Source organism: Falco peregrinus, chromosome 1 (assembly GCF_023634155.1).
Source record: "Falco peregrinus isolate bFalPer1 chromosome 1, bFalPer1.pri, whole genome shotgun sequence".
NCBI classification, from domain to species: Eukaryota; Metazoa; Chordata; class Aves; order Falconiformes; family Falconidae; genus Falco; species Falco peregrinus.
In genome coordinates, this window is record NC_073721.1 from 5,490,863 (window position 1) to 5,517,530 (window position 26,668).

Sequence of the window (26,668 nt, forward strand, 5' to 3'; positions counted from 1 at the left end):
TCACAACAGTATCTACGTAAAGCACAGGCGTAAAGATGTGCTGCGCTAGCTGTCATTGCAAGGACGTCCCCGCTAAGCTTAGAGCAGCTAGCTAGAAACCATGCCAAAAAAATTAATGTTTTTGCATATTAAGAGACCACAACAACAAACAACAGGAACAAAGAGAATCAACCAGCTCTGTAAATTATGCAACCACCACTTGCCTGGAAATAAAAAGGCAGATGAAAAATAACTTCTGTTTTAAATGTAATTTCCTGACTTTGGGGCTTCAGGTTAGTTTTTACTAGTTGGGTTAGATGCAGCAGCAGAGAAGGTTTTAATTAATTTTTGCCAAGAGCTGTATGTCACCACACTACTATATAGGGCACGGATGGTCTACAAAATATAACATCGCTTCAACAGGAAGCTGAAACATTAGTCAACGTCAGTAAGATGAACTTGAGGTGCAACTGTACTACAAAGCAACTCTGCAAGACCATTCCACTTCGGATCTTTTCATGCTAGAAAGTATTGCAGACCTTGAGCACTTGGCATCGTACCTTGGCAGATTTTCAGACACGTGTAATTTACTGCAGTGATAGAACAAGTAAATCAGTAATGAGGTGTTCAATCATGTCAAGTGTCAATACACTGCATGCTGTGTAAACTTACAGTTTGAATAAGGGCAGGCACTAGCGCTCGGGGGTACAGAGGCTCCCTAAACTGGGATAAACTGGCTGAAACAGAACTGAAATACAGATGGAGGGCGGAGCAGCACTGTCAGGGATCCAGGTCTAGAGGATTTCTTGCTGTAATTGTGTGGAATGCAGCCCTTTCTTTAAAAATTGTACACTGCCAGCTACCCAGTTGAAGAGTTTTACTAAGAAGCCGTTTCCAAAAGAAAGGCATGTTTAGGAATGACGGTCACCACAATTTGTCTATAGCCCTTCGGTTTATTCTCTGAGATACATATTTCAACAGACGAAAGGAAAGGCTGCTTAGCCTATCATTTACCCAATGAGTAATTACACTGTAAATAAATTGACTTGTTGTTCTCCTTCACAGTAAGACAATCCCATTTGCTACCCAAGCTTCAAAGGGCATTCATAAATACATGTATAAAGAATAGTCACTATGGTAGAGGAATGTCCAACATCCCAGTCAAACCCAGGTCCATCATACGCACACCAGCACTCAAGAGACTGTGAATAAAACAGCCTGTTTGAAAGAGCTTAAGGCCAGATCCACAACAGTTACAAACATCCCAATATCTGAACTAGAATGGTATAGGATCTGTGATCCACAGTATCATGATTTCTACAGTGGGCAAACAGATTTCAGGTATTGGTGAAGCTGTAATTAAAACAATAAGGAAAACATATTAACATCTGGAAGACAGACATCTGTGATAGCCAATATGACAAATTCGAGCCAGTCACACCAAGAAAAGCAGATGCACGAGAGCACAAATGCAAGCACAGTGAAAAATAAGTGTTTCGTTATAGGATGATAAAAAGGAGACTCAGGACATCCTTTCAGGCAGCTGTGCTGTTCAAAGAAAAACACTCCACAAGGGGAAGTAAAATGAATCACTCACAAGAAGTAGTACTGTTGAATTCTTTTAATAACACTAGGAAAATATCATAGTATTAAAATCCTGCACGGGATCCTCAAAAGGTTATTTTGGTTGGGATTCCTCTGTGTTTATAAACCAAACTTTTTTTTTTTCCCAATTATGTTTTCTTTTAAACCAACTACTCCTTTACAATGGTATTTCCAGTTAAAACACAGCTAACCTATAAATACCTGAATACCACAACACACATTGTGTGCGTGGGGTTTGTTTAAATCTTAGCGGAAATAATGGTAAATCTATTCAACACAGGGAAGCAAATGTCGATTTGTTAAGCAGGGAATGTAATAGCCAGTAAAGAATACATTGCATACATAATACAGAAGGAAAAAATTATCGTCTGGAGTATGTGAAATTACACTGATTTTGCACCTTAAACCTATCAGAAGTTACTCTGTTGGCCAATACTAATCCACTGAACAAGCAGAACGTTGGTCAGAAGTCTAACGTTTCCTGTACCAGCACAGAGAGAATATAAGCAGTCCAATGCTGTTAAAAGAAAACATGAAATCCAGCTCATGTTTCTGGTTAGGGATCAATTTCTTCAGGAACTACTGTTAACATAACATCTTCGTTGCCCCTGCGTACAACCATGTTCAATGTACTGTCCTTTTTAATAATGTCACTGACATCACTGGCTGAACTTATCGACTGTCCATTGATGCTTATAATCACATCGTTGTCCTTCAGGCCACCACTGAAAATACAAAACAGCAATGTTTTAATATAATTGCCATTTTAGTGTCTTTACAATATTGGTTAAAGAGATTGCTGGTTTGTCCTATTTCCCACCCAACGGCAGTTGCACTGAGACACAGCGGGCATGCAAAAAGCAATCAGAATTTATGAAGCGGTGAAGATTACAATAGAATGCAGAAACCTCAGAAACTGGATAGATGCACAAGTTTGATGAATCCCATATTTCACAGCCTTCAAAGGAATTCACTGTTGCAACCAGTGCCGTAATTCTGCAATAAGGATCCTAGATGCTGACTCGGTAGAAGAGATAGAGACATGTTTTTTCTTTTAAAATAATTGTGACATGGCACTGATCTTAAAGGGGAAATCCTCCAAGCTTTTATTCATGTATCCATAGCAAAGCAACGTGAGTGGCACTACGTGTTAATCCATGAAGAACTTCAGTCCTGGATCCATGCTGTTCTCCATACATAGCTTGCTGGCAGCCTTCACCTTACCTTTGTGTTTTAAACCCGAGCAGAATAACTCACACAGCAATCCAGCCCAGTCACCAAAAAGCATGCAAGTCCTTCCTCCTGCCTGCCTGCCCATAGCCCCCAGAATCCCTTCTCCTGACCTCAGCACCGTATGCAAACTGAAAACAAAACCTTCCCGACTCAAAGCAAGATGGGGCAGAATGAGAGCCGGCACCGCAAAGCTCCCCCCTGCCCAGGGTCACGGGTCTCTCCTCGAGCTGGCTGAGACTGCTGCCGGGACCAAGAACCGGGGTGGTGAGGGATACCAATGACTACAACATCTTGCCTGGTCTTGCACAACGATCTGGCTCCAAGTTATGGAAATACTAACCAAGTAACCAGATCAGACATGATTCAACCCTTCAGCATAATCCTTGTTCACAAAACCACAGAGCAGTCATCACCCTCTTCCGCCCGCAGAAAACGTCTTACATGAGTGTCTCCTGCAAGCAGGATGTCTTGGCCAACCTTTGCAACAAATCTGGTCGCCTACCGAAGGCATGGCATAAAACATTTTCATGGGAGAAACCATTCCGGATTATCTTGGTCGCTCATGCAGCCTCTCCACGCAACTGACAGCCAGGGCCGGTCGCTGCAGAGCTGCTCTGGTCCCCTACCAGCATGGCTACATGATGCACACTGGAGAGGGTATCGGCAGAACGGGGAAACCCATCGGCAAGGGGATCAGGAGTGGCAGAGGCAGAGCAAACATGGCCTGCATTTTAATTGCCAGGCCAGCTTTCAGGTGAAACATTCGGGTCTGAGTTTGCCTTCAAGTTATGAGGTCACACTACCTCGCATCTCTTCTACCTCTCTACCATCCTTCTCCCACGCTTCGCTATCCATTATCCTTACCCCTACAATGATTTTTCTGCACCTTCAGATCGGACCTGTGTGTCAAGGCAGTAAGCTCAGTCCCACGCTGCAGCAGCCATGTTATTCCTACGCTAACCACAGTGTAATTTCACATGGCAGACATGCACCGGCACCCTGCGCGAACAGCACTGCCAGCAAGAATTACCTACAAAACACGGCAATAATTTAGAGAGCACACTAGACAGCTGACACTGCGTATCTTACAGTGGCGTCCGGACTGCAACAAAAAGACACAATCCAACCATCCTCACGGGCTTCCTGAGAGATAACATATGCCTGGCTCCAAGCAGCTTTCTGCCTACTTGCCTTTGGTGCTACATACACCTCTGTTGGCACAAAGATTTACTCTTCTCTTAAACGATCTGTAGTTCCAGAAAATGAATAAATGTTTCCCTGGATTACTGAGCAGTTTCATATCAAGGAAACTCTGAAAGCGTCTCCAGCAAGAACCAGCCAGACCAGTGCTGGTGACCACAGACCAGATGCTGTACTTCAGCCAGGCATCTTGTGAAGCATGGTAGCAACCCGCAGGTAAGCTTCTGGGCAAACACTGAGTAATATGAAGAAAAAGATCAGTCATCCAAACCCAAAAGCTCTTCCCAGTAACGTGACTCCTGACAAAGTTCTCACATCAAAGAGCGTCTCCTGCCAAGAGAGGATTTCACCCCTGACGGAGGCATGCCAGGAGAGCTGGTGGGTTTGCCCAGCACTGGGCTGAGACGGACACATCTTCATGAGGTGAATGCAATGTTTCTCCCTCGCCTTCCTAAGCAGCGACCAGCAGGGCCATGAGGAGCGTGCACAAGCAAATCACTGGCATCAGTACAACAGATGTGTTGGAAGCAATCGTTGAGAAAAATGAAAACTGAGTTTTCACGCCCACTGAATCCTTGCCCTTTCAGCTGGGAAGGCTGCAATACCCTGATGCGTTTACAGTATCGCCCATCAGGGACCAGACTAAAACCACAAACCAATTTCCAGCAGACAACCTAATAGCTATCAGATGGTTGTAATTTTGTTAATTTAGCATAATCAAGATAGCCAGTTAAGCAGGGAACATTTTCTAACATTACCCCCTTAAGTCAGTGGCAGCGGTTTTGAGAAAAAAAGCACTTCAACTTACGCTTCAGCTGGTGTTTCTGGAATAACTTCAATAACATAGGCCCCAGAGACAACATCGGGAAAGTCTTTATGGCGATCCTTCAGCTCTCTAGCTTTGCTGGAAAATGAAGAAACAGCAACAAAAAATATTTTGACAAGATGGGGAAAAAAAAAAAAATCACGCATTTTTACTTAGTTAAGTCACTTAACATTCACTAACTGAGGTGTTTTACACATGTTTACGTGACACTTCACAAATCCTTTTAACCCTTACAAGTATTCCAAGAATTATTACACCTTTTTGCACTCATACAGCTTTTTAATGCCTATTACTGGTAAAGGCAATCAGTTCAATAGATACAGAGGATCAGAACTAAAACACTTCCAAACCTAGTCACGACTTTAGAACTAGCAGATCCTGAACACCTAAAAAAGGTTTCAATGCTTTGTTATACCTGTGATCTTGCACAAAGGAAAACTTCTGGTTATTTCTACACGACGTAGTATCACCTGCTCACAAGTCTCTTCTGGTTTGAGTACAAATAAGCAAGTCCACACAAAAGCTTCATTTTACATTAAGTGAGTTGTTTAATGGAAATAATTTTATAGAAATGGAAACATGCACGTAGCTGCTGCAGTTCTTGACAGCATACAACAGTAACAAAGCCCCGGGACAAATTAACAATCACTAGCTATTCTCTTCTGAAGCATTACGGAAAAGAAAAAGCCAGGCAGTTGTTTAAAAACTAGCTCATGCAAGAGTCTACAGAAGAATTCAACCACGTAGCAGATGCAGAGAAAAAGGGAGCAGAAGTCGGCTGCGAGTTGTCACCAGCATCTACAGAGGTTCAAACCTCCTGGTTGTTTCTGCAGATCGTGAGCTTGATCCAAATGCATGCAGTGACCACACTTCGGAAAGGGGAGGAACCAACACTTTCACTTACCTAGGAGTTAGAGACATCATTCGTATGCCAATGTATTTCTTTTTGGTTACAGCTTTTCCTGCAAAAAGGAAAACGGGTCTCGATCAATCGCTTTTACCAGAAGAGCCTCAAAGGCTGTTGACTGTCTCGTTTATCACTATTTTCATGTTTTTCTCTTTCAAAGCAGTGCAGCACAGTACCTTTAGCTTGTCTGTCATGGGATTCAGTTAGGAACTTCTTTATTTTATCCGATGGGATAGCAAATGAGATCCCTGCTGTAACTTTTAATGTGTTAATTCCAATGACTTCACCATCCTGGAGAAATATGAAACTGTTATTAGTAAATCTGAAACGTCTCAAAGAGAAATGGATGATTTCTTCCAAGCAATCACAAAGACAAAGTCACGCAACACGCTCCGTAGCTGGTTTACAGTTTTCTAAATGGTTTCTTTAAGTCTAATTTTTTGAGTCTACTGATAAAAAAACTATTCTACAATTCTGGAAAACTGATGTGGCTATTCATCTTTCCACTAGCAAAAGAGAAATCGGAACTGGGCAGCTCTCCTGCCTGCAGCAGACAAGTAGCATATCCTCCAGCCACTTTTGGTCTGTTTATTTCAGCAGGCACCTTGCGAAGCATGGCGCCAACTGGTTGTAAGCAAATATTGCATAATAATATAAAGAAAAATGTCAGTTCACCACAAGCAAAAGCTTTTCCCAGTAATGTGACTACAAGAGGGAGTTTCAGATAAAACATCTCTGCTGTCACCCGATGATGTGAATGCTTCCGAGATCTCAGCAGCTTCCTTCCCTATGTATCCCAGACAAAAACTATCCAAACACAATGTTTTAAATGGTGCTGAAACTTCTACTGTAAGTTGGGTGAAAAAAACCTGCCAAATCTCCAAGGCAGAAACCCTGACTAGCTCTTTCTTCAAATTTGTGCCGTCCCTCACTGAGGACCACTGCCTCTCCTCTGTTCGACCCCACGTGCCCATCCAAGGGCTCTCACACAGCAGCTGGGTTTTCCAACCTGCTCTGGTTGTTCTCTCTCGGGCTTATCCACAGCTGCTGCAAGGTCAGCTCTGACTACGTTCTAAACCATCAGCAAATAAACCCTAACGTCCTGATAAATACATGGGTTTTCAAACCCCTCAGTGTGATTCAAAATAAAGGGGTAGGTATGTTTTTGAACCATTAAGCTGATATTGCTGGCTGCATGGCATATAGTGAGGGCAAACACCTCACCTTTAAAATGTGCTTTTTACTTCTTGCAAGGCATGGGCAAAAAAAAATTGGGCATTACACTTACTCAAAACTATGCAAACTGTAAACACCTTAAATATTGAAATCCAAGCGTATCTTGTCATTTGCCAACATAAATAGAGACAAGTGATTAGTAAGAACCATGTGAATTTTGTGTAGTCAGCCAGATATTGAAAGCTCTGAATCACATTTCTGGTGTGGGGTTTTGCTTGTTTATTGGTGTGGGTGTGGGTTTTTGCTTTGTTTTTAAACTAAAAAGCGAAAAGTAATAAGCTTGACACCAAGCAAACTTAAAGAAACTCTTACCAGATTTACTAGGGGTCCTCCAGAGTTTCCATACTGAAAGTAAACATAAGGCAAGAACACGTTTTAGTATCTACCTCTTCATTCATGGCAAGCAAATTTTTAAAATATCTGTAATCTTTTCATTGTCTATTAAGTATGTGCAACAGAACAGTCTTAACATCCAAACCCATTAACTACGCTTAACATCACCCCTTTTAGCTGAGCTTGGTAGGTGCTTAGTCCTTCTCTTGCCAGAGTAAGTTAAGAAAGCCAGGGTTCTTCTTTTGTTTTAATACTACCACACGAGCAACTTGGAAGGCTTTTAGGACAGCTCTGGGAGCTCTTAGTGAAGATTTCTTACAAGGCCAACAGTAGAAGTACAAAACCTATTGTTTTGCCTTAATGCAGAAACAAACTTGAACCCTTAAACTAAGCTTGGCTTCTTTTTTAGAAAACATGATGGATTTCGAAAAGATACTTATTTGCCAGAGAATATTGCCTCCTCCCTTGTAATTTGTAAGATTTTTGAAGTGAAGGCAGATATTGTACTTGGTGTGGTTCCTTGGGGGATTTTTAAATAACAATCGAGTGCTGCTGCGGCACAGATGTCCATATTTACATGGATGAAAGAAAAGCCAGCTATGCTCAATGTTCTTAAGAACTGTATCACGTGAAATTTTCAAAGCAACTATTTGAGAAATTTCAGAGCTGAAGGGAATGAGGCTCAGAGCGGGACGTACATTGATGATGGCATCTGTCTGAATATAGTCCATATCGGAGTTGCGGAGCCCCAGCTCCTTCCCTCCACGCTGAGTGGTACTAACGATCCCTGTTGTCACTGTGTTTTGAAGGGAAAATGGACTTCCAATCGCAACCACAAATTCTCCTGGTCTCAAGTCTGCAGACTGACCAAGCAGAAGAACTGGCAATTTACCCTATGAAAAAAACCAAAATTAAATTAAGAAAAAGAAGAAACAAGAAAAATTCAAATGTTAGGACACTACTACACCAGTAGAACAAACTCTACAGAAACATGAATACATTAGTAGAGCAGAAGAAAAGCGAGAGGCTTTTATCCCCTTGGCGATTTCGCTCGTTCTGTTTTCTTTGAAGATTTCATGTGGCTTGCTACAGAAACACCTCAATGAGCTTCTGCTCTAAAGAGTGGGCTCTTTGGACTGTAGGAGTACTTTTTCCACAATAGGTGCCCATTAAATCAGAAACAATTAAAAGACCAAAGGAATATTTATGCTCTGCTGTACAAAGCAAACATGACACTAGGAATGAGTTGTTTCCAGCAGCTTCTTGAAATAATTGGCCAAGAGCTGCTGAAGTAACAATAACGTATTGAGAGTGAACACCAAAAAGTCATGAAAAAAACCAAAGGGTAACAAACATGCACATGTATTTTATATTTTCATAAGACACCACCTAATGTTTCATCTTTCTTTTTTTAATTCTTCAATAGAGCATCTCTTTGAAATAATTATATTGCCACCTACATACACTGATGTCTTCTTCCGAAGATCTTTGAATTTAAAGACTTGATGGGATTTTTCTTTTATGACAGTAGGGGATACCATTACACTTCCCTTTCAAGACCTTATCTCTAAACATATTCAATGTTATTGAAGACATTCCCACTAAACACAAAACATTCTTAAAATCCAGCATCAATAGAGATCACTGCAATTTACAGCAATTAAAAAAAAAAAAAAAAAAAAAAAGAGGAGGGAAGGTTGAATCCCTAAACCCTTCCCAATGCAATGGATCAAGGGAACAGAGTTTCTCCAAGACTGAACTGGCTGGATAACAGAAGATTCAAGCTGGACCAATAACACCCCCCCTGCAGCAATCAGAAAACAGCTGGGAAGTTCTTAAGGCTTCCTGCTCACCAAGTAGTCAAGAAGGGTTCTGAAACAGATCATGTTTCAAATAAATACATCGCCTTTATTTATCACCTGCCTGTGAAATACACATTGAGTGCCATTTCTCCTTTTCTTCACGTTTTTAAAAATCAGTCTTTACCCTCTCAGTGACGTGACACGCTTTTTAATCATTTTATGTTTAACCCGTTGACCCAATGATCCTGACCCTCCCCAGCTATTTGACTACATGTATTTAATCATGTCACTAGACTGTGTCGGTTAGCATCAATGGACCTGGACATGTATAAATTCAGGTTCTGACTTAGGGATCTGGAGGATTAGGAGGTTACTGCACCCCAACTCAAACCAGAAGTCTGAAGGGATGTATCTGCTTGGCAAACCTAACATTAACCTAGCTTTCCTCCAAGCTTGCCTCACTTCAAAATTCTTTCCTTTGCTCAACAAACCCGGTCCCAAAAGGAAAAAGGCATTAGTATAAACTTTCAAAACAGGCCAGTGATTCTAGATGCAGTGGAAGCCCCACCTAGAGACTAACTTAAACCAACTTCCAAGGAGTGCATAACATAGTCAGTTCTTTATTAAAAACCAGGGTACCTTCAAGGTATTCTTGAGCTGCACACCTGAAGTGGAGACACAAATTGGCTTAATACCCCTTCTTGTAATTCATTCCTTATGGAAAATTGTAAAGATGCCTTTTTCATCCCACACCTGTTCCAAAGCACACAGATTTATGTTCTATACTTGAAGAGACCATAAAGCTATATACTAGGTGCTCATGCAGCAAAGAAACAAGGCGGTATTCAGTATGCCCTGATTATTTGCACCAATTCCTGAGTTAGTGATAATTTTGTTTCAGAAACTAATAGAAGCTGAATCATTACTGAATTTTGGCAAAAAGGGAAAGTATTACATGTTTAAATTGGAAATCAAGAGCTAGCTCTTTAGTGGTCTTTTATCACCAGCAGTTTGAAAGCCTGTATTGGTTAGTCACCCTTAGGGACAAAAACGCACTAATGTCAACTAACGCAAATGCCCATCACCTGGTATTTTTCACCTACAGTTTTACTTCAAATATCCTAGCAGATACACAAAGTAGAAAGTAAAAAATAAAGGCATCAGTCATCACTGTATGCTTCTGCAAATACAGAAGTTATGGTTTTAATATTTAACAAGCCTGGTCCTGTGTATCCTTTATCCAACTCCTACAATTCCACCAGCAAAATCTTATTCAGATGAACAGATTGTTTCGATAAAACTCTGCTAAATCCCAGACAGGATAAGATGCTTTATGGAAACTTTATCTTTCAGTCTCCAGACAGCAAGAAATAATTAACCAACTGCTTGTTAAACGGAATCAGTTGCAAGAACAACAGAACAGGCAACACAGTAAGGACAAAAACATTTCCCTTTCTAATTATCATTCAGAGGAAAGTTTTCACAACCAGCAATGCTATTAAATAATAATTACCCATGGCCCCTATCAGGGCCACAGGCATAAAGCCAACCAAGTCTGCGGCTTAATTCTGGGAATACCAGCATTAATACCCAGTTTCCCCATCGTGACTGCAGCATGGCAGACAAGCAGCAACATCCCAAGGCAGCACTGCTGAGCGCAGAACACAGACCTCACTCCAAGGGACCTCTCCAGCACAGAGGGAAACAGGCAGCCACAATTAGCTGTGCTGGGAAGCACGCAGCATATGCAACACAAACAGCCCCATATGGGTATTGTTTGGACAGAGCGCGCAACCCTGGCCCTGCCTTCTCTCGCCAGATGCTGTTAAGCTTACGTAGCACGTGTTTTCAAGATGTTGTTGGTCAAGAGCAGTATCTCTTTTTGGCACTGGTCTTCCTTATTTTAAAAAAAAAACAAAAACAAAAACAAAAGAAAACACAAAACCCAACAAAACACAGAAAGTGGGGTTTGTTGATATCCCAGCACATGGAGAATGGATACTTTATAGAGAAAGAGGACATTTATCAGCAAATGAAACAACGGACATCTTTCTTTTTTTTCTTCATTAATAGAAAAAAAGACTGGTCGTGCACAAAGTTAAAGATTTATACAATGTTTCTGAGTTATAAAAACATCCACGAAGCCAAAATTGCGTTTGGCAGCAGAAAGAAAATACATGAACAATCTCTGACTAATACAATTACTTTTGATTGTGCTGGGTTTTCAAGCCTGTGCCTATATGAGCTAGGCTCCAGTTCAAATGCTGTATGGATTGGCTGTGGGGCAGCCCTGTGATTCAACATGCCTTCTGGAAAGAGTGGCTAACCTCTCCTTTGCTAGGAACAAAAATCCATTGCAAATATTGCCTTGTTCTGCACACATTATGAAACATAGCTTTGGGAAACATGTTCTTTATTTCTCATGATTTCGCAGCATGGTGCAGAGCACGCTAGCAGCACTGCATGTAAACACTCTCATTAGTGCCTCTACAAGTAAATGCCAGCAAACATTGGTTACAATGAATATATGTACTCCAGTGGCTTTAAATGTGGGGTTTTCTCTCTAAATAACCTTAAAAATCACATTGCCACATTCAGAACTAAACTTTCTACTATTTATTTGAATTGCAGAGGTGGTTTCAGTGAAATCACTATACAACCAGTCAAAATCCTAGGGCATCAAGTGATCGAGTGGGAAGTACGTCCTGCCGCAGTCCGTACGAGGAGCACTGGAAACGCAAGGCAAGCACTTACAGCAGCGTTGTAACCAGAACCATTTCAGGACACCCTGCCTGTGCCCTCACACCCTTCCACTGGCAAGCTCTTGCCTAGGATGTTAAGGCAGTCCTTGTACACTAAGTTTAAGTGCTTGGGTCTAGGGCCCTTCGTAACTATATTTAATAAACGGGCACTCTTCAATTTTTACATAAGGTCTGACGGTCATCGGGATGACGTAACTACTGTTATAACTCGTGATTCTCTTTGGTTAACTATAGATTTGCCACAACAGTTAATTGAAATCCCAGGCAAACAAGCATGCCTTGCAGCACAATGAAGAGGGAGCCAGAAACACCCAGCACCTAAAACCCCAGCCTCCCCAGTGACTCACTGCACGACCTTGGGCAACACGCAGCGTCTTTTCTATCCCTCCGTTTTTCATTTGATGAAGCCTCGGGGCTCTGCTGGGATCTGTGTTTACTCAATAAAACAAATCTGCAAGCAGGCATTCTGCAAGTACACAGAAATAGGACTAAACATGCAAAACCATAAGTGGCACATGACTCACTGTTTACAGCCAGCCAGAGAAGGAGCCATTAATTAGCGTTAATATTTTAAGCCTTTCTCATCCCGAAGGGCTTCAGACATTTTTATATATGGATTTGACTCAAACCCTGGATAAACAAAACTCCCACGAAATGGACAGCTGCAGACCACCACAAGAAACTGCTTCATCCAACAGTAAGACGCAGCTATCGCGGCACAAGAGGCTAGGACAAGTACAGAACAGCATCATCAGCCAGGAGCCAGCTGTTCACCTGATGTACGTTAGCAACATAGATCCAGTTAGGTAAAATAAGTGGAGCCTTGGCAAATCAGCTCTGAAACTAAAAGAAGAGACAGCACGTAACCACCACCAGGCACAGCCAGCACCACAGAGAATTAAAAGGCAGAGACAGACGGCCATAACCAGTAGGTGTTTCAGTTGGAACTTTTTCATCCATGACATAAGTGAATCTGTCTCTGTGTTGGCACAGAAAGCCAGTAAATCCCTTCTCTATTCTGTAATCCCCTTCGTTTGTGGATGGAAGATCATGAATTTGCAGGAAGCAGTTTGCAGTTCAATAAACTGTCAAAAGAGGATACAAATGTTCTGAGTTCAATTTGCGTTAAACAGCGACAGATCTCCTTCATGCCTTTTATTTTTAGGTGGAAAAGAAACAGATGCTTGTATGGTACACTAATTCATCTGTAAGTAACTGGCAAAACATGTATCTCCTCTGGGAACTGCATTTCTGTTCTCATTAATGAAACTATTTAACTTTCAGAATACGTTATGGCAAAATAAAAACACAGGCCATAAGCATATAAAAATGTAGAGCATCATCTACAATCTAGAAACCACTTGACAAAACGCCAAGGAAAATTAAAAAACCAAACTGAACGCATTACAAGCCTCTGAAAGTATTTCATCTATAGTTACAAAAACAAAACTGCGTCTCCTTATCTAAATATGGAGCATGGGAAGCTTGCAGGAATTAAAAAAAAAAAAAAAAAAAAAAAAGAGATGAAGCGTTGTTTTGCTATGTCACCAGGATTTCAACTACCTGCCAAGATATTGCTGTTCTCCCTTAAAAATCAAATACCCTGGTGCTGGCAGACTTGCCCCAGAGGTGTGTGAGGATTTTCCTAAATGGGGAGCTGGACAAGCACATCATCCCTGCAGCAAGGGCTGCTAGGAGCTGAAGATGGCAGGAAACCACTGCTGCCTAAACTGCGAGTACGCCGGAGTTAATATCCAAGGTTTTTACAAGCTATTTCATTTCTATGGGTCCTGAAGACTTCTGGAAGCAATATGTGGGCTTCCTCAGGCTCTCGAGAGGAAGCAACGTAATATCCAGCAACAGATTTCAAAGTAAAATAGCATTTTAGAAAAGGCACTTACATCTGGTATTCAAGTAGTTTGTTTTTTCAAAATGCGGGCTATTAAAATATTGATACATAAACAGGAAAGTTTGCTTTCCTGCTTCCTCCAGTTTGTACACACAAGGGAAAGAAGCAAATCCCCTCTGACCACAAAGATACAGACGCTGCATTGCCTCACAAAACCACGGAGGGAATGAGGGAAGAAGGTCTTGTTGATTTAAAAGTGTCAAATTAAGCGGTTATTTGCAAGATACAAGAAAACCCTTAAGGAAAAGGGCTGAAATACCACCGCAAATTAGAGATCGGTCACAAACCCACCACTGCTGTACCATGTGGATGCCAAATCCTGCCTGGGATACAGCAGGCAGTAACTGGTCACATTGAGGAATGAAAACCTTCAGACCCTGGCATGTCCTCCATGACATAGGTGCCATTTCAGAGTGGGTGGCAAGTGTCTCACGGCCGGTTTTTAAGCACCTGGGAAGAAGATACACCTCAAAATAAAGCCGTTCACCATGCTCCCTGCCAAACCACAGGCACCTGCCACAAAGGATTACTTCTGTAGGCAAAGTCCAATTTCCAGGGCTGAAAGGGGTCTCCAGGCAAAAGCTGCCTCCACCTTCCACCACTCATGGCTTCCAGCTTCGATCTGGGTGAGGGCACAGGGCGCTCTTGTCATTCTGCCCTCCATTAACCCTGACACTGTCCATTAAACTACTCTACATTTTTCTTCCCTCCTCCTGGTGTTTCCAGTTTTCAGCAGCTGTATCACACATTCTCATTTAACAAGGTAGTTATTTGTCTTGAGATTAATTTCATAATCAAGCTCTCCAGCTGAAAAGCATCTGCTTGCTTTGGAGCATTGTACGACATTTTGATGGCTTTCATGCTCACTGCGGTATCACGTGTGCCACAGAGGATGGATTATTTCACCAGCCTCTGCCTATACTGCCAAAGTCCTAATTTTCCTAGGTCAGTTTTATAAATTTTGCATGTTTCTATCCAAACCGTCTGCAGCTGCGCTGCTTCTTTCTAGTATTGCTGTCTGCTCAAAGCTGCATTAGGGAGGACAGGACAGTTACCCTGCATTCACATTTACCACCCTTGGCTCCAATCTTCCTACTTTTAGCACTTCAGCAAACTGCTGTGTGCCGCTATGGACACAAGAAATACAGTTGCTTTCTTTTATAAACTGTAAAAATAAGCATGGTTTAGGATTAGAAGAATAACTCCAAGATTTCTGTTCCTCATTGACTGCAGTATGTTTTTCCACAGAGAAGAACTTAATCAGGGAAATAGTTCATCCTTACTGGTGCTCAGATTTTACCACTCTCTTTCATTTCCTATTGCACTCAGCAAAGCCAAATTAGTTCTAGTAATGTCTTTGGCCAGATGTTCACCTTAAAGAAAAACAGCGTACAGGCGGCTGCAAAATCTTAACAGTTTGAGGAATAGCAGCTGACAGCTTAAACTCACACTTCAAGCCCAGCTCTGTTCCTAACCACGGAGGCATTCTTCACCCTTCAGATCCTGCCTTAACATGTCACACAAAAAGAGAAGAAAAAGAAAATTTACTGCATCTTTGATGTCACCTTCCAATAATTTATTCAAAAGAAAGAACTTCACCTGTCACTTGAGAAAAATCCTTAGGGATGGTTTTCATGCCATATCCATACTTTCAAAGGGTTATTTGTACTGTCACATTGACTTCTTTAGCCATTGGATATATTTCAACTTCAACAAATTATTACCTCTGTGATTTTAAAAAGCATTTTATGAATCTGCATGATTACAAGGCATTTCAGTACAAAAATGAAAGGTCAAACACTGAACTTGATTGGTTATATAAAAAAGTCCCATGAAAGCTCAGTCTGAAAATCAACTTCTCAACTGACTGACTGTCCGTTTTAACTTTTTTGTGAACACTTACAACTTTTGTGTTTCTAATTCTCCAAGTGCAAAGCATCGCCTGTCCTGCGAACAGAGGTGTCTCAGGCCTCACCTTGGATTGAGACTTCCCAGTGCCATGTCACTAAAGCTAGCTGGAAAACTAGTCTCCCATAAAAAAAAAAACAACACCACAAACCCCCACCACCAACAACCAATAAGCAATACAAGGTTTCCTCAGTTCTTCTCAAAATCGTCCTTAGATGCAACGGGCAGGAGCCAGGGGAACAATGCACGAGGTACAGGTTGTACAGCTGATAGGACACTTACAAGATCAAGTCAGACCTGAGTTTATACCCGTATTCTGATTTAGAGCAGAGACATGAAATTTCATCTCCTGCTACCCAGATGGATGTGCTATGCTGACATTACGTGAAAGACAGCAGGGACCTGCTCACCAGCTTCTGCAAGAGCTCAGCCTCCACGCACCAACACGCTTCCCAACGCTTCATTAGAAGCAGCCCTTTTTCTCATACACAGTGGAATATTAACGGGTCAATCCCTCCCCTTTCCACCCCCCAGAAGAAAAACGTAGCTGATTTGGCTCTAGATAGTTCCAAGACAGAAGAAGTTTCCTGCCTTACAGCATTTGCAAATATATAAAAATCTATTAGGCTGCAATGCTGATATGCCATTTGCAAAGCAGGGTCACAACTATGTTCAAAAATTAAACTGATGGAAGAAGATGATGACTTATCACTTAATTACACAACAGTAATTTTTAAAAAAGAAGACTAACTGTCATCTTGCAAGTTGTAACTAGAATTGCCAACCCCAGTCCTGTTTAGCAGTGGTTTCCACTACAGGCAACTCATCTGGCTGCACTCTTTTTTCCAAGCTGCTTCCAGTCTTCCAGGTTCTCCCTTCCTGCAAGCAGCTTACTAGCAAAATTCTGGAGCCATTTCTTTAGGGTATCAAATAACATAAAACTTAATGTCTGCTCTCTTCTTAAGTCCTCAAAATGACCTGGGACATCAATGTCTTCCCTCTTTGACTCACCAGCTTCTCTCTTCCCCGAAGCTGACCATCCTATTGCTTGAAGTCCTCACCTTCCTGCCGCTGTTTTCTGATCTGCTTTCCCCACCATGCTGTGCATCCAATTCTAAGTAACTTCCAGTTGCCCTTCACTCCCTGCCATATCCTACTCAGCCTAATGCTGCCAGTTCTTATCTTGGGGATCTTTCCCTTTACTTTGTTACTGCAGCTCTGCTTTCACTTATTTTAATATAAAAATGAGAAAATAAGCAATTGGTAAATGCGTAAATAGGTTACCTCAGGGAAACAGAAAAAAAAACAATACCGCAAAAAACCATTCTTGGTATTGTTAAGGTTTTCTTCCATGTTGCTGTTAAGACGCTTTTAAATAAGAAAAAAAGAACGAGCTGTTAAATGACAAAGGTGGCAAGGGAGCAGCAGGAGCACTTCATATCTTGGGTCATCCAAGAGTTCTGCATTAGACGTCTGATTTAGTCATGAACTCTGGCACAAACACTTTTGACCTCACTGGGGAATAGGCTTGAACTCAACAGCACTGCAAGATCTACATGTTTTTGAGTCATGTGTTTCAAATGAAACATTCTCGCCTGTTAAAATTTGGAGGTCATTAACTAACAGGCCAAACAAGGGAAACCAATAGGAGCAACACCGTGAACATGTATCTAATTGCATCTACATCACACAGTATTTGACACGATATTTCACTTGTGCTGTGTTGTCGACATTAGCAGAACTGCATGACAGCTCTTCTGAAATAACGCAGAATAATGCTGGAAGCCGTGTGTTTGATATGGAGGAAGACTATGGACGGGAAGTTGCATTCCCATTTGTTCAGAAAACCGCTTGCAGTCTCAGGCCACCTTTCCAAGCTGCCTTTAATTTGCACGTTCCAGATACTTCCCAAGAGATTTTCCCATTTTAGTACCTACATCAGTGTGGTATAGCCCTTCAGAGGGACAAACGCATCCTCTGAAAGCAATTTGTGACTTCAGTATAGGCACACAAGAAGCCTCTACCAACCACAGAGGAACACCCTCGCCTCTTCTCAGAGGGAGAGTTATATTAGCCAATGTGTGTGTAAACCAGCCAGCAAATTATGATGTTGCTTTTTATTTTGAGGATGCATACAAAAGTGCTGCCTACTTGCTTCCATTACACTGAGAGGTGATAAAATTAACCACTACCAACCACAAACTTGGCTTTGAAAACATGTACCCACCCAGCTCAAATACAGTCTGTAACTCAGACCACTAAACTACTAGCCTTTCCTTCAGACAAGAAAACTAGTAATAGCTTTGGGAAAGAAAGGAGTATACTAAGCTAAGAGGAATAAAACACATCCTGCTTTAACGACTCACCTGAGAATCTATTTTAATTAGTGCAATGTCAGCTTTTTCATCAACGTCTTTAATTTTAGCTTCATATGTTTCCCCATTCTTCAGCTCCACCTTCACCCGGTTTTTATTGGTGACGACATGGGCGTTTGTCACTATCAGTCCATCTTCTGAGACAATGAACCCTGAACCACTGGCAACAGGAATCTCCCTTTTTGAATAAGGAAGTCTAAAAGACATGGAAAATAAATATTTATCGCTGCAAAAAGCTGAAAGATCACAAATCACTCCAAAGAACACACAGCTGTCGTTTTTTAATGCTTTGGGATATCTGCTGTTACTATCATTAAGAAGATAACACACATGCGTTAGTTTAACTTTTTTTTTTTTTTGCCAGGGCTCTTAAATTATCTTTAATTCTTAAGCACGACAAATTTATCATCCCAAAAACCTCTTTGCTATTACATAGCATCAATCCACATTTCTGGCACACTGGCAGCTGTTTTCAAGAATACAAAAATCAAAACTGGGTGTCTTGTTTACTTGCGAAACAATTCAATGTGAACCACAGCAGGAGCTATCTTCTCCACCACATCTGCAATAAAGTTGTATTTGTGCCGCAGGCTGTTAGGATGTTCTTGGCCTGAAACAGAAACAGAAAACATGTCATGAGTTCTTCAAGTGACAGGAGAAGGGTCATTGCAAAACACCTGAATTAAAAAAGAAGCTGCAAGGGGATATATTTCCCCTTCTTAAGAGTCAGCTGCAGCATAAGCCTTGCCCCCAGATTTCCCTTCAGCCTTTTTGCACAGAAGCGGCAGCATGCATTACCGTCAGGACAAAGGGATCCATGAAACCTTCTGGTTTCAAGTGTGCGTAACTGGGCCACGGGGCAGCAGATCCGCTCGCAGCACGGCGGCAGCGCAGAGCCCGCTCAGCACGCCCCACACGCCCCGCTGCCGGCGGCTCCCAGGCATGAGGCGCTGGAGGAGCGCAGGGCTTCGTCCATGTCGGCACCGCCCCGCTCGTTCTCGGAGGGTGGGATTTTGTACTCAGAAGCCTCCATTTCTGCTCTCACCTCTTTTCTGGATGGTCTATTTAGCTCATACGGTCCTCTCAGATTAAACAAACAGGCTCTGTTCCTCTGCAAAAATATGCCACCTTGGTGGTTTTTGAAGCCTCGTGCTGCTACATTTGCAAAACGCCGAGGACAACGAGGTCTTAACCCCAGTGTAAGCTGATGGCAGCTGCTGTGAAAGCTTAACTCAGGTACCCACTGGTCTCCCCACACAGCTCGAACCACTAGACTCTGCCTGGCACCCAAACTTGGGTGCACATCACCTGTGCTCTACACAACCACACTCAAGGCATCCTTTCCACCGATACCACCTGTGGTCCCTCAGCTCCACAGAGGAGTGGATCCCATGTACTTTGGAGTTACTGAGCCACCCTCAAGGCTATAAAACAGATACACACATGAAAACAATGGGACCACAAAGCTCCACATTCTTGGGCAGTGTTGTAACACAAAAGCTCATGGTCACTGAGTATTCAACAGAGGTCAGTGGGATTTTCAAAAGCAACTGGATACTAAACTCCCATTGTGACCAACAGAAAATCTGTCTGCACCATCAGATGCCTAAAAATCTCTGGAAAAACCTCACAATTCTGACACAGCTTCCCCTTCTCAAATAGTTCTAGGGCAAAATTATTATTTTTTTTTTTTAAAGTGGGAGCAACCAAGCAATTGGAACACCCCAAAAAGATACTGTGTATTTCCCTAGGGGCAAGAAACATCCTTTGCTTTCATTAGTTTTCCAGTTTTATCTGATGCATCCATCTCATGATATGAAGGCACAAGCCAAATCTGTAATTGACTTTCAGATGAATATTAATGTGCTGTGCTGCTCCCTTGCCATTCCGCTTCTAAATCCATCCAGAGATTAAAGCAGTAAGCAGATTGTGGATGCTGTAAGTGCCTGTGGTGGTGTAACAGGATGATTTATTTGCAGAATTGTAGAAGAGACAGAACTATCCCATAAAATCATCCCAATACTGATACCTGAATGACCTTCGTTATCTGAAAACCAGACTGGAAAACTATGCAAATTTTTAAGTACATACTGGAGGCAAAAACCCACAGCAGGAGATTCAGAGGAAAGGTTTGGGAACAAAACATAGCTGCTTTTAATACTAACCAGATACTGGTTTGATTCAGGGATGAACAACAGGTTGCCTCACCAATGCCAACTAGCATACATTGCCCTCATCAGAGGGGCAGATGCTCAACCCAAACACTATCTGATCACTCAGGGATGTGTTTTTTCCCCATTTATAGCCTGTGAAACGTTTCAAGGGCTTTTACATGCAATCAGTCATGAACAGCAGCCACAGCACTAACCACATAATCCGCTATGCAGTTTCACATCACAGTACGGCGACGTTAATCTGCTTTATGAAGCAGGAACGTTGATCAGGGAACTTTGTGTCCTCACCTACTGTCTTCCTCAAAAGTATTCTGTGCTTTCTCTGATCTACACATAAACCATTGCCCTGGGATTTTTATGCCAGAAAGGTCTAAGGGCTTGCTGATTGACAAACATCAATTTACCAAAGGATTTATGCTCTCGTTATTAGAAATATTCAGTATCAGATGAACCAAGCCATCCCTATAAAGCTGACAACTATAACGGGAGTGCTTTGGAAAACTGCTAGGAGAATGAGCACTGCAGTTTAAAAGTATTCACTCACATTAAATAGGAGCTTTGACAGATTATCAGATTGGAGTAACGTGATGTTGGGATAAAATGCTACAGGGCACCGCTGTATCCATCAATATGTTTTTTGATCATTGCTTATAAAATGATTTCATATCAGCTACATCCAAATGTAGACTTTCAAGGGCAGGATCAGACCTTTGGATAAGAGAGCTCCCATGGAGGAGGGCACTGCATGGAAACACAGAGCTTTTTTTATGCCTTCAATCTTTCTTGCACTTAGCTATTCAAGAAGAGAAAGGATGCCTAAGCTGTACATGGTGAGACTACTAATACTTCGTCTCAGAGAGCTGCCTTCACTTTGAGTCAGAGGCTACAAACGCCAGGATCTCAGAAGTGACTGCATTCTGCATAGAATCCACCTCCTTGCACAGCCCCAGACTAAGCTGCACAGTTAAAAGGTCAAAATCCCATACCCTGAAAAAGTTAGATAATAAACACTGATTCATGGCATACTGACCTAAAAAGTTTACAACAGCTTGCCACGCCTGCCTGTTGCTTATGTATTAGGAATCTTGCATTGTGTAACACAGTTTTGCAACAGCTCTTGAACAACTGCCCATTTAAAGGCAAAACATACCTTTTTAAAGCAAATAAACAAAAGTAAATACCACTCAGATGAACTGATGAATGCTAACAAAAAAAACCCACTCTTATCAACAGGTCTTCACCATCATGCGATGACATAAAAGCTGAAGGCTACAGCAAAAGTATTAATATGTCAAAAATTTCTTCTATCACTGAGAAAAAGTATCCTGGGGGAGTGGAAAGAGACACCAAAACAGACATGTGTGCATGCATGCCATTTGCCCGATACGTACATACTTAATGCTCATCGTATCTAATTGCTCTTTAGGATTACTGAGCAAGGCACGTGGGAGCCAAGAGGTGCTCTTATCTTTCCTATAAGCAACCACCACCACAAATTTTTATCTTAGACTTGACTCACCAGTAGTCACAGGCTACCAAGTGAAAGCCTGAATTGCCATAAAACCACCAATAACACAAACCTAGTATTAGCAGATACTCACTCCTTGACCGCCGTATGGTAGTTTGCAGCCATCACCAGCCACTGTAGAAGACATTGGTAAAAAACTTCTCAGGAGATACTTTCCAAAAGTCCCCAAAATGCAGTTTCTTCAGTTGAAAACTGCTTCTTTGGTACAGCAGTGTTGAATTCATGAGGATAAAGTTTCGCCATTTTCTGGCCTTTTTCTTTAAACCAGACTTTGTGGAATTTTGTTCTTAGTAGAGTCTTTTCATTATTTTTTTGGTTTTGTGTTTGAGGTTGGAGATTTTCTGTGGGTTTTTAATTCATTGAGAGGTGGGCTTGAATAAAGCTCTAGCTCCTAAATACCTTCAGGCTTTGATGTTCAGATCTTTGCAGACTGTTCCTCTTTCGATTTATATGCTGTGATTATTGCATTTTATAAAGTTTTTATTGAACTACTGCACAATGCCCTAAAATGCCCATGAGCATGGTTAAGAAACCTTTATTAACGACACCATGAGGATGATTGTTGTGAATTCAGTTAATGATCAAAAACTGACTTAAAAAAACATAAATAGGTTATGGCATGAAAAATTCCCAAGGCAACTAATTCTTCCAGGACTTCAAAGGTATGCTGGCTGTCAGCCCTCAAATGAAGAGAAAAATCTCTGCCAACTGACATTAATAGGGCTCGTATCAGTAAACAAACTGCTGGGAGGCAAGACAGAATACCAAGCCATACAAAAAAGCACACCCAGGTGTAAACAACTGAAATAATTTGGTTTCATAAAGATGAGCCAAAAAAGAATATTAAGATCTAGGTTCTGATTAGGTCATTACTCAAAGTAGCATCGATGCTTTCATGCTTACAACTCCAACTCGCATGTGCTGCTTTGGTAATATTTTGAGCTGAACTGAAAAGATGCTTTGGAGATAAAAATCTCATTAAAGTAACCTCTCCCCTTCAGTTATGAGAACTGTATCTGCAGTTCTGGAAGGTCTTCTCTCAGCTTAGGTCCACCTCCCATGAGAGCAGATCTTCACACAAAGCTTTAGGCACATCTTAGTCAGAAATGGCTCTTGTTTCCCCTCCAGTTTCCATGTATTTTCCCCCTTTCAGCCAAGGTGTCCTGCTCTCATCCATCAGGACCAGCTCAGCTTGCTGCCCATCCTTTCTCCTCTGCTTCCCAACGCAGCCAGCCCATGCTCAGGCACCCCCAGCGCTCCTGTGTCTCCTTTCCGCTGTCTTTAAGTTCAAACCAGCACAATTATCTCATTCAATGGGGCTTATCTTAAATAGCCGGGGGGGGGAAGTCACTCCCCAGCAAAGCGCAGCAAGCCTCTCCCTCCCACCCTCATCACTTGGTGTGACCTCACCAGATATCCTCAAGTCCCAAATCAAAAAAGCTCAGATTCAGTCTGGAAGCGAGCCTCCCATTTCTTCAAAAACAGCAAGAAACTTCCATTCCCGTTGAGATTAAACAAACAAACAAAGAAGCTTCCTATGAAATAGTAATCATGCAAAACAGCTTCAACTACCAGGATTTGCAATTTTATAACTGTTAAAAGAGGATGTTTATATGCGAATTGCAGGGAGAATGGAGCATCATCTCCAGGCTCACCATTAAAGATGCTTCACACTGGAAAAGTGCAATGCCCCTGTCCTTCCAGGGAACCCAAACTGTAATATCCTTTGGGTTTGCTTCATGCTAGCACCTGAGCAGCAGCACGCTCAGCCACGAGGGCTGCTTCACCCCGACTCCGTTCATCAGACCTAGTGTTAACATCCCACCTGGTGCAGTCCCCATGGTCTGCTAGCATCAGGCCAGGACCAGGAGAAGAACATGGGGCTTGGATCCAGGGATCTACGGTCAATCTGTCTTCTCCTGTCAACTCCATAACGCTCAGAAGTGTGTCTCTGAAATCTCTGCACAGCAACAGAGAGTACGAGCAGAGCGACCGCCACCTGCTGAAGTTTATGGGCTAACTAAACGTATTAAGCTATCCAGGCTGCTGAAAACAGATGATTACTACCCTCCTGTACTCACTGCTTACTTAACGTAAATACGTTCAGCTACACAGCGCCAGGTCCATACACACACTAGGGTCTGAAAGGACAGCTTGGGTTTGGGTTTCTCTGCAGAGCAGAGCCAGAAGGGCTTAAGTACTCATGAAACCCCTGGGCTGGCAGAACCTGTGACTACTAACGCAAACCACAGGACTGTAAAGTTTAACTTGGAGGACTTCCACCCTCCCAAACAGAACTCCAGCCGCTGATGTTTGTACAAATTCCCATTCATGTCATATAGGAATACGTTAAAACCTCTGACACTACTATGGAAACAAAAACTCCAGCAAATGTGCTTAGCTCACACTGCAAATGGTGGTATCAGCAAACTCCGCTGGAGAGACACAAGGAAAAAGTGATGTATGGGAATCTGCTGCCACGCTGCTCTTTTTCTTTAAAAAATTACATAAAACTGCAAGCCTAAATACTCCCTTTCCCATTCAAGGATAAATTGCTTAATACACAAAAAAAGGATACTACACAATGAAACACTAAGAAAATAAGAAACGACATTCCACGTATCATAGATGATTTGCTAAAAAAAACCACCTTTAGATCAGTAGAGGGAATTTTGAGAGGAGGCCTAAACCGCAGTGCCTGGTAATAAAGCTACTATTACATCAGTTATTTTTTCCCTGTATAACCCAAGAAGAAACTAAAGACACTTCACAGATTTCAGAGAAGAAAATCTGTATTACCATGGCATCCCTAAAAGCAGAACTATTTTCATAGCGCTAACACAGAGATTTCAAACATTTTATTCTACCAAATAGTGAACTGCACAAATCTGGTATTCACTTAAAAGGTTTCCTGCAGCAAGAACCGCTACAAGATTAAAGTGAGGATTTAAAGTAAAACTTGTGAAGAGAAATATTTCCATCATCATAATATTTAGATGATCAATTATTTCTTGGCAACCTTTAACATGGACTCTGTCACGTGCATCAGAAATCTTGCAACAGGCTTTAAAATTTATATTTTCCCTGCTAATCCAAAAGCCTGAAACCGTTCATTTTAATCACAGATATTAACCAAATAATAATTTAAAAAAAAAAAAGCTGCCAAGCTAAACAAAATAGGGAATCTATACAAAGTTTGTACAACAAAACAGCTCTCTAATTAATGGTAACAGAACAGTTTTCAAACCAGCATGCAGTCACCCATACAACGTTGCAAGTTTGAGTACAAAAAAGAAGGTGAATCAATTGCACGTTTACATTGATGTTCTTGAGAACAAAAGCTGACCTTGCTGATTTTCAGGGAAAAAGGTGTGAAAGGTAGACAAACCCCACCGAGCAGCAGGATGTTCCTGCTGGTGGTGTAGGGGCTTCTGCGATGCACTGGATAGCTCGATCTCTGCCGCACCCTACTCCCCACTACCGGCCAAAAACGAATGCTTAAGACTCTGATGAGAGTTTAAGAGGGCAACTTACTGAAAATGCAAACGTATGAATAAGTGAAAGCAGATACTGGCAACACAGGAATGACTAGGCTACATGAAGACAACGACTACATACAGAGTTCTGTGTTCATAAAACAAAGAGAACAACCAAAACGAGTATTTGAAGCGAATTAAATTGTAAAGCACAGTGTCTTCAGAGAACTTTGGTCCAGCCTTTTTGGTCCAGCTTCCTTCTTAGTATGAAAAAGACCTCTTTGGCATCCAGTCCCAATGTAATTCAAGATTTTCTTGGCACTGATGACGGTCAATGGGAAACATCCTTGGGCAACACGCTGGCAGCTTTCCTGTAGCAAGTTCCTATATAACTTCAGATTTAAACGTAAATTTTTAGCCAAACAGGAACTTTTCCTACTGCTTGCCTACAAGGCAGAATACGTAGTAAACCAATCAGATGCCTTTTGTATCTTCTGTTGCAACTCCGCATAGCTAGCTAGGTGCCAAATGGCTGGAGCGCTCTGCAGAAGGAGGAACACCCAGGATGTGTGCATCCTGGTCTAAGCTGTGTTACACAGTCTCTACGCAGCTTGTGAAAAGTGATTTGAATCCTCAGTGTCTTGGATTGATCTTTAAAATGGGCATAACCCCTATTTTATCTCACAGGAATAGTCTCAGACTTTAGCAACCCTCGCAGAACCTCACAGGGAGAAAAATATGTATATGAAAACTCTCAGAAATGCCAGAAATTCCTCTATGAACTAAGTGCACTGGCTGCCCCGGCAAAAAAGATCTCGTAATTATAGTAGCAGTGAGCAAAAGCAACAGACTTCCAAGCTGATGAGGTTCAAAAGCAATTCAGCGTTAAGCAGGGAGGGCAGGAATCCAGAGTGGAGCGACAGCTCCATCTAACACAACAGGAAACTGCGATTCCTTCTGTAAACAGCAGCGGTGAGGTGGGAGGAAACCCAACTTCTGCATAAACAACCAGGCCTGGAGCCCCAGGCCGGAGGAACGCAGCCCTGCGAGGAGGAACACGCTGTTCCCGGAGCAGCATTGCCATATTAATACAATGCTGAGCCTGGGCTCATCGGAGGAGATGACAAAGTAATCGCAAGTCAGCAGCCCTCCGACGAAGATGTACGGCTCTGGGCGGCTGGGCCAGCAGCGCTCCCCACGCTTGCAGTGCCCCACACGGGCACACCGGCCCCTCCGGGGGGTGAGGAGGGAAGGCAGGGCGCAGACAGATGCTCAGACACGAAAAAAATAAAGGTGAAGAGCAATTCAGGACAAGGGTAAAGAGTGCTGAGCTCGAAAACATCGTTAACAGTAGCCCTGCCTGAACTGGAAACATTAAGAAATTATAAGTCAGGTAGTTATGGAAAAGAGTCTGC

At 42.1% G+C, this 26,668-nt stretch overlaps 1 protein-coding gene across 1 annotated transcript in view; it reads right to left on the reverse strand.

The window, feature by feature from the left end:
• Positions 1 to 1,585: 1,585 nt before the first annotated feature.
• Positions 1,586 to 26,668, reverse strand: part of HTRA1 (HtrA serine peptidase 1) — a 33,902-nt gene continuing 8,819 nt past the window's right edge. Inside the window, exons 2-9 of the mRNA XM_055812854.1 lie at positions 18,586 to 18,685; positions 18,067 to 18,271; positions 8,018 to 8,212; positions 7,299 to 7,331; positions 5,927 to 6,041; positions 5,748 to 5,805; positions 4,826 to 4,921; positions 1,586 to 2,309 (exon numbers count right to left, since the gene is read on the reverse strand). Coding sequence (XP_055668829.1) covers positions 2,141 to 2,309; positions 4,826 to 4,921; positions 5,748 to 5,805; positions 5,927 to 6,041; positions 7,299 to 7,331; positions 8,018 to 8,212; positions 18,067 to 18,271; positions 18,586 to 18,685 — 971 coding nt within the window. The 3' untranslated portion in view covers positions 1,586 to 2,140. The remainder of the gene's footprint in view (positions 2,310 to 4,825; positions 4,922 to 5,747; positions 5,806 to 5,926; positions 6,042 to 7,298; positions 7,332 to 8,017; positions 8,213 to 18,066; positions 18,272 to 18,585; positions 18,686 to 26,668) is intronic.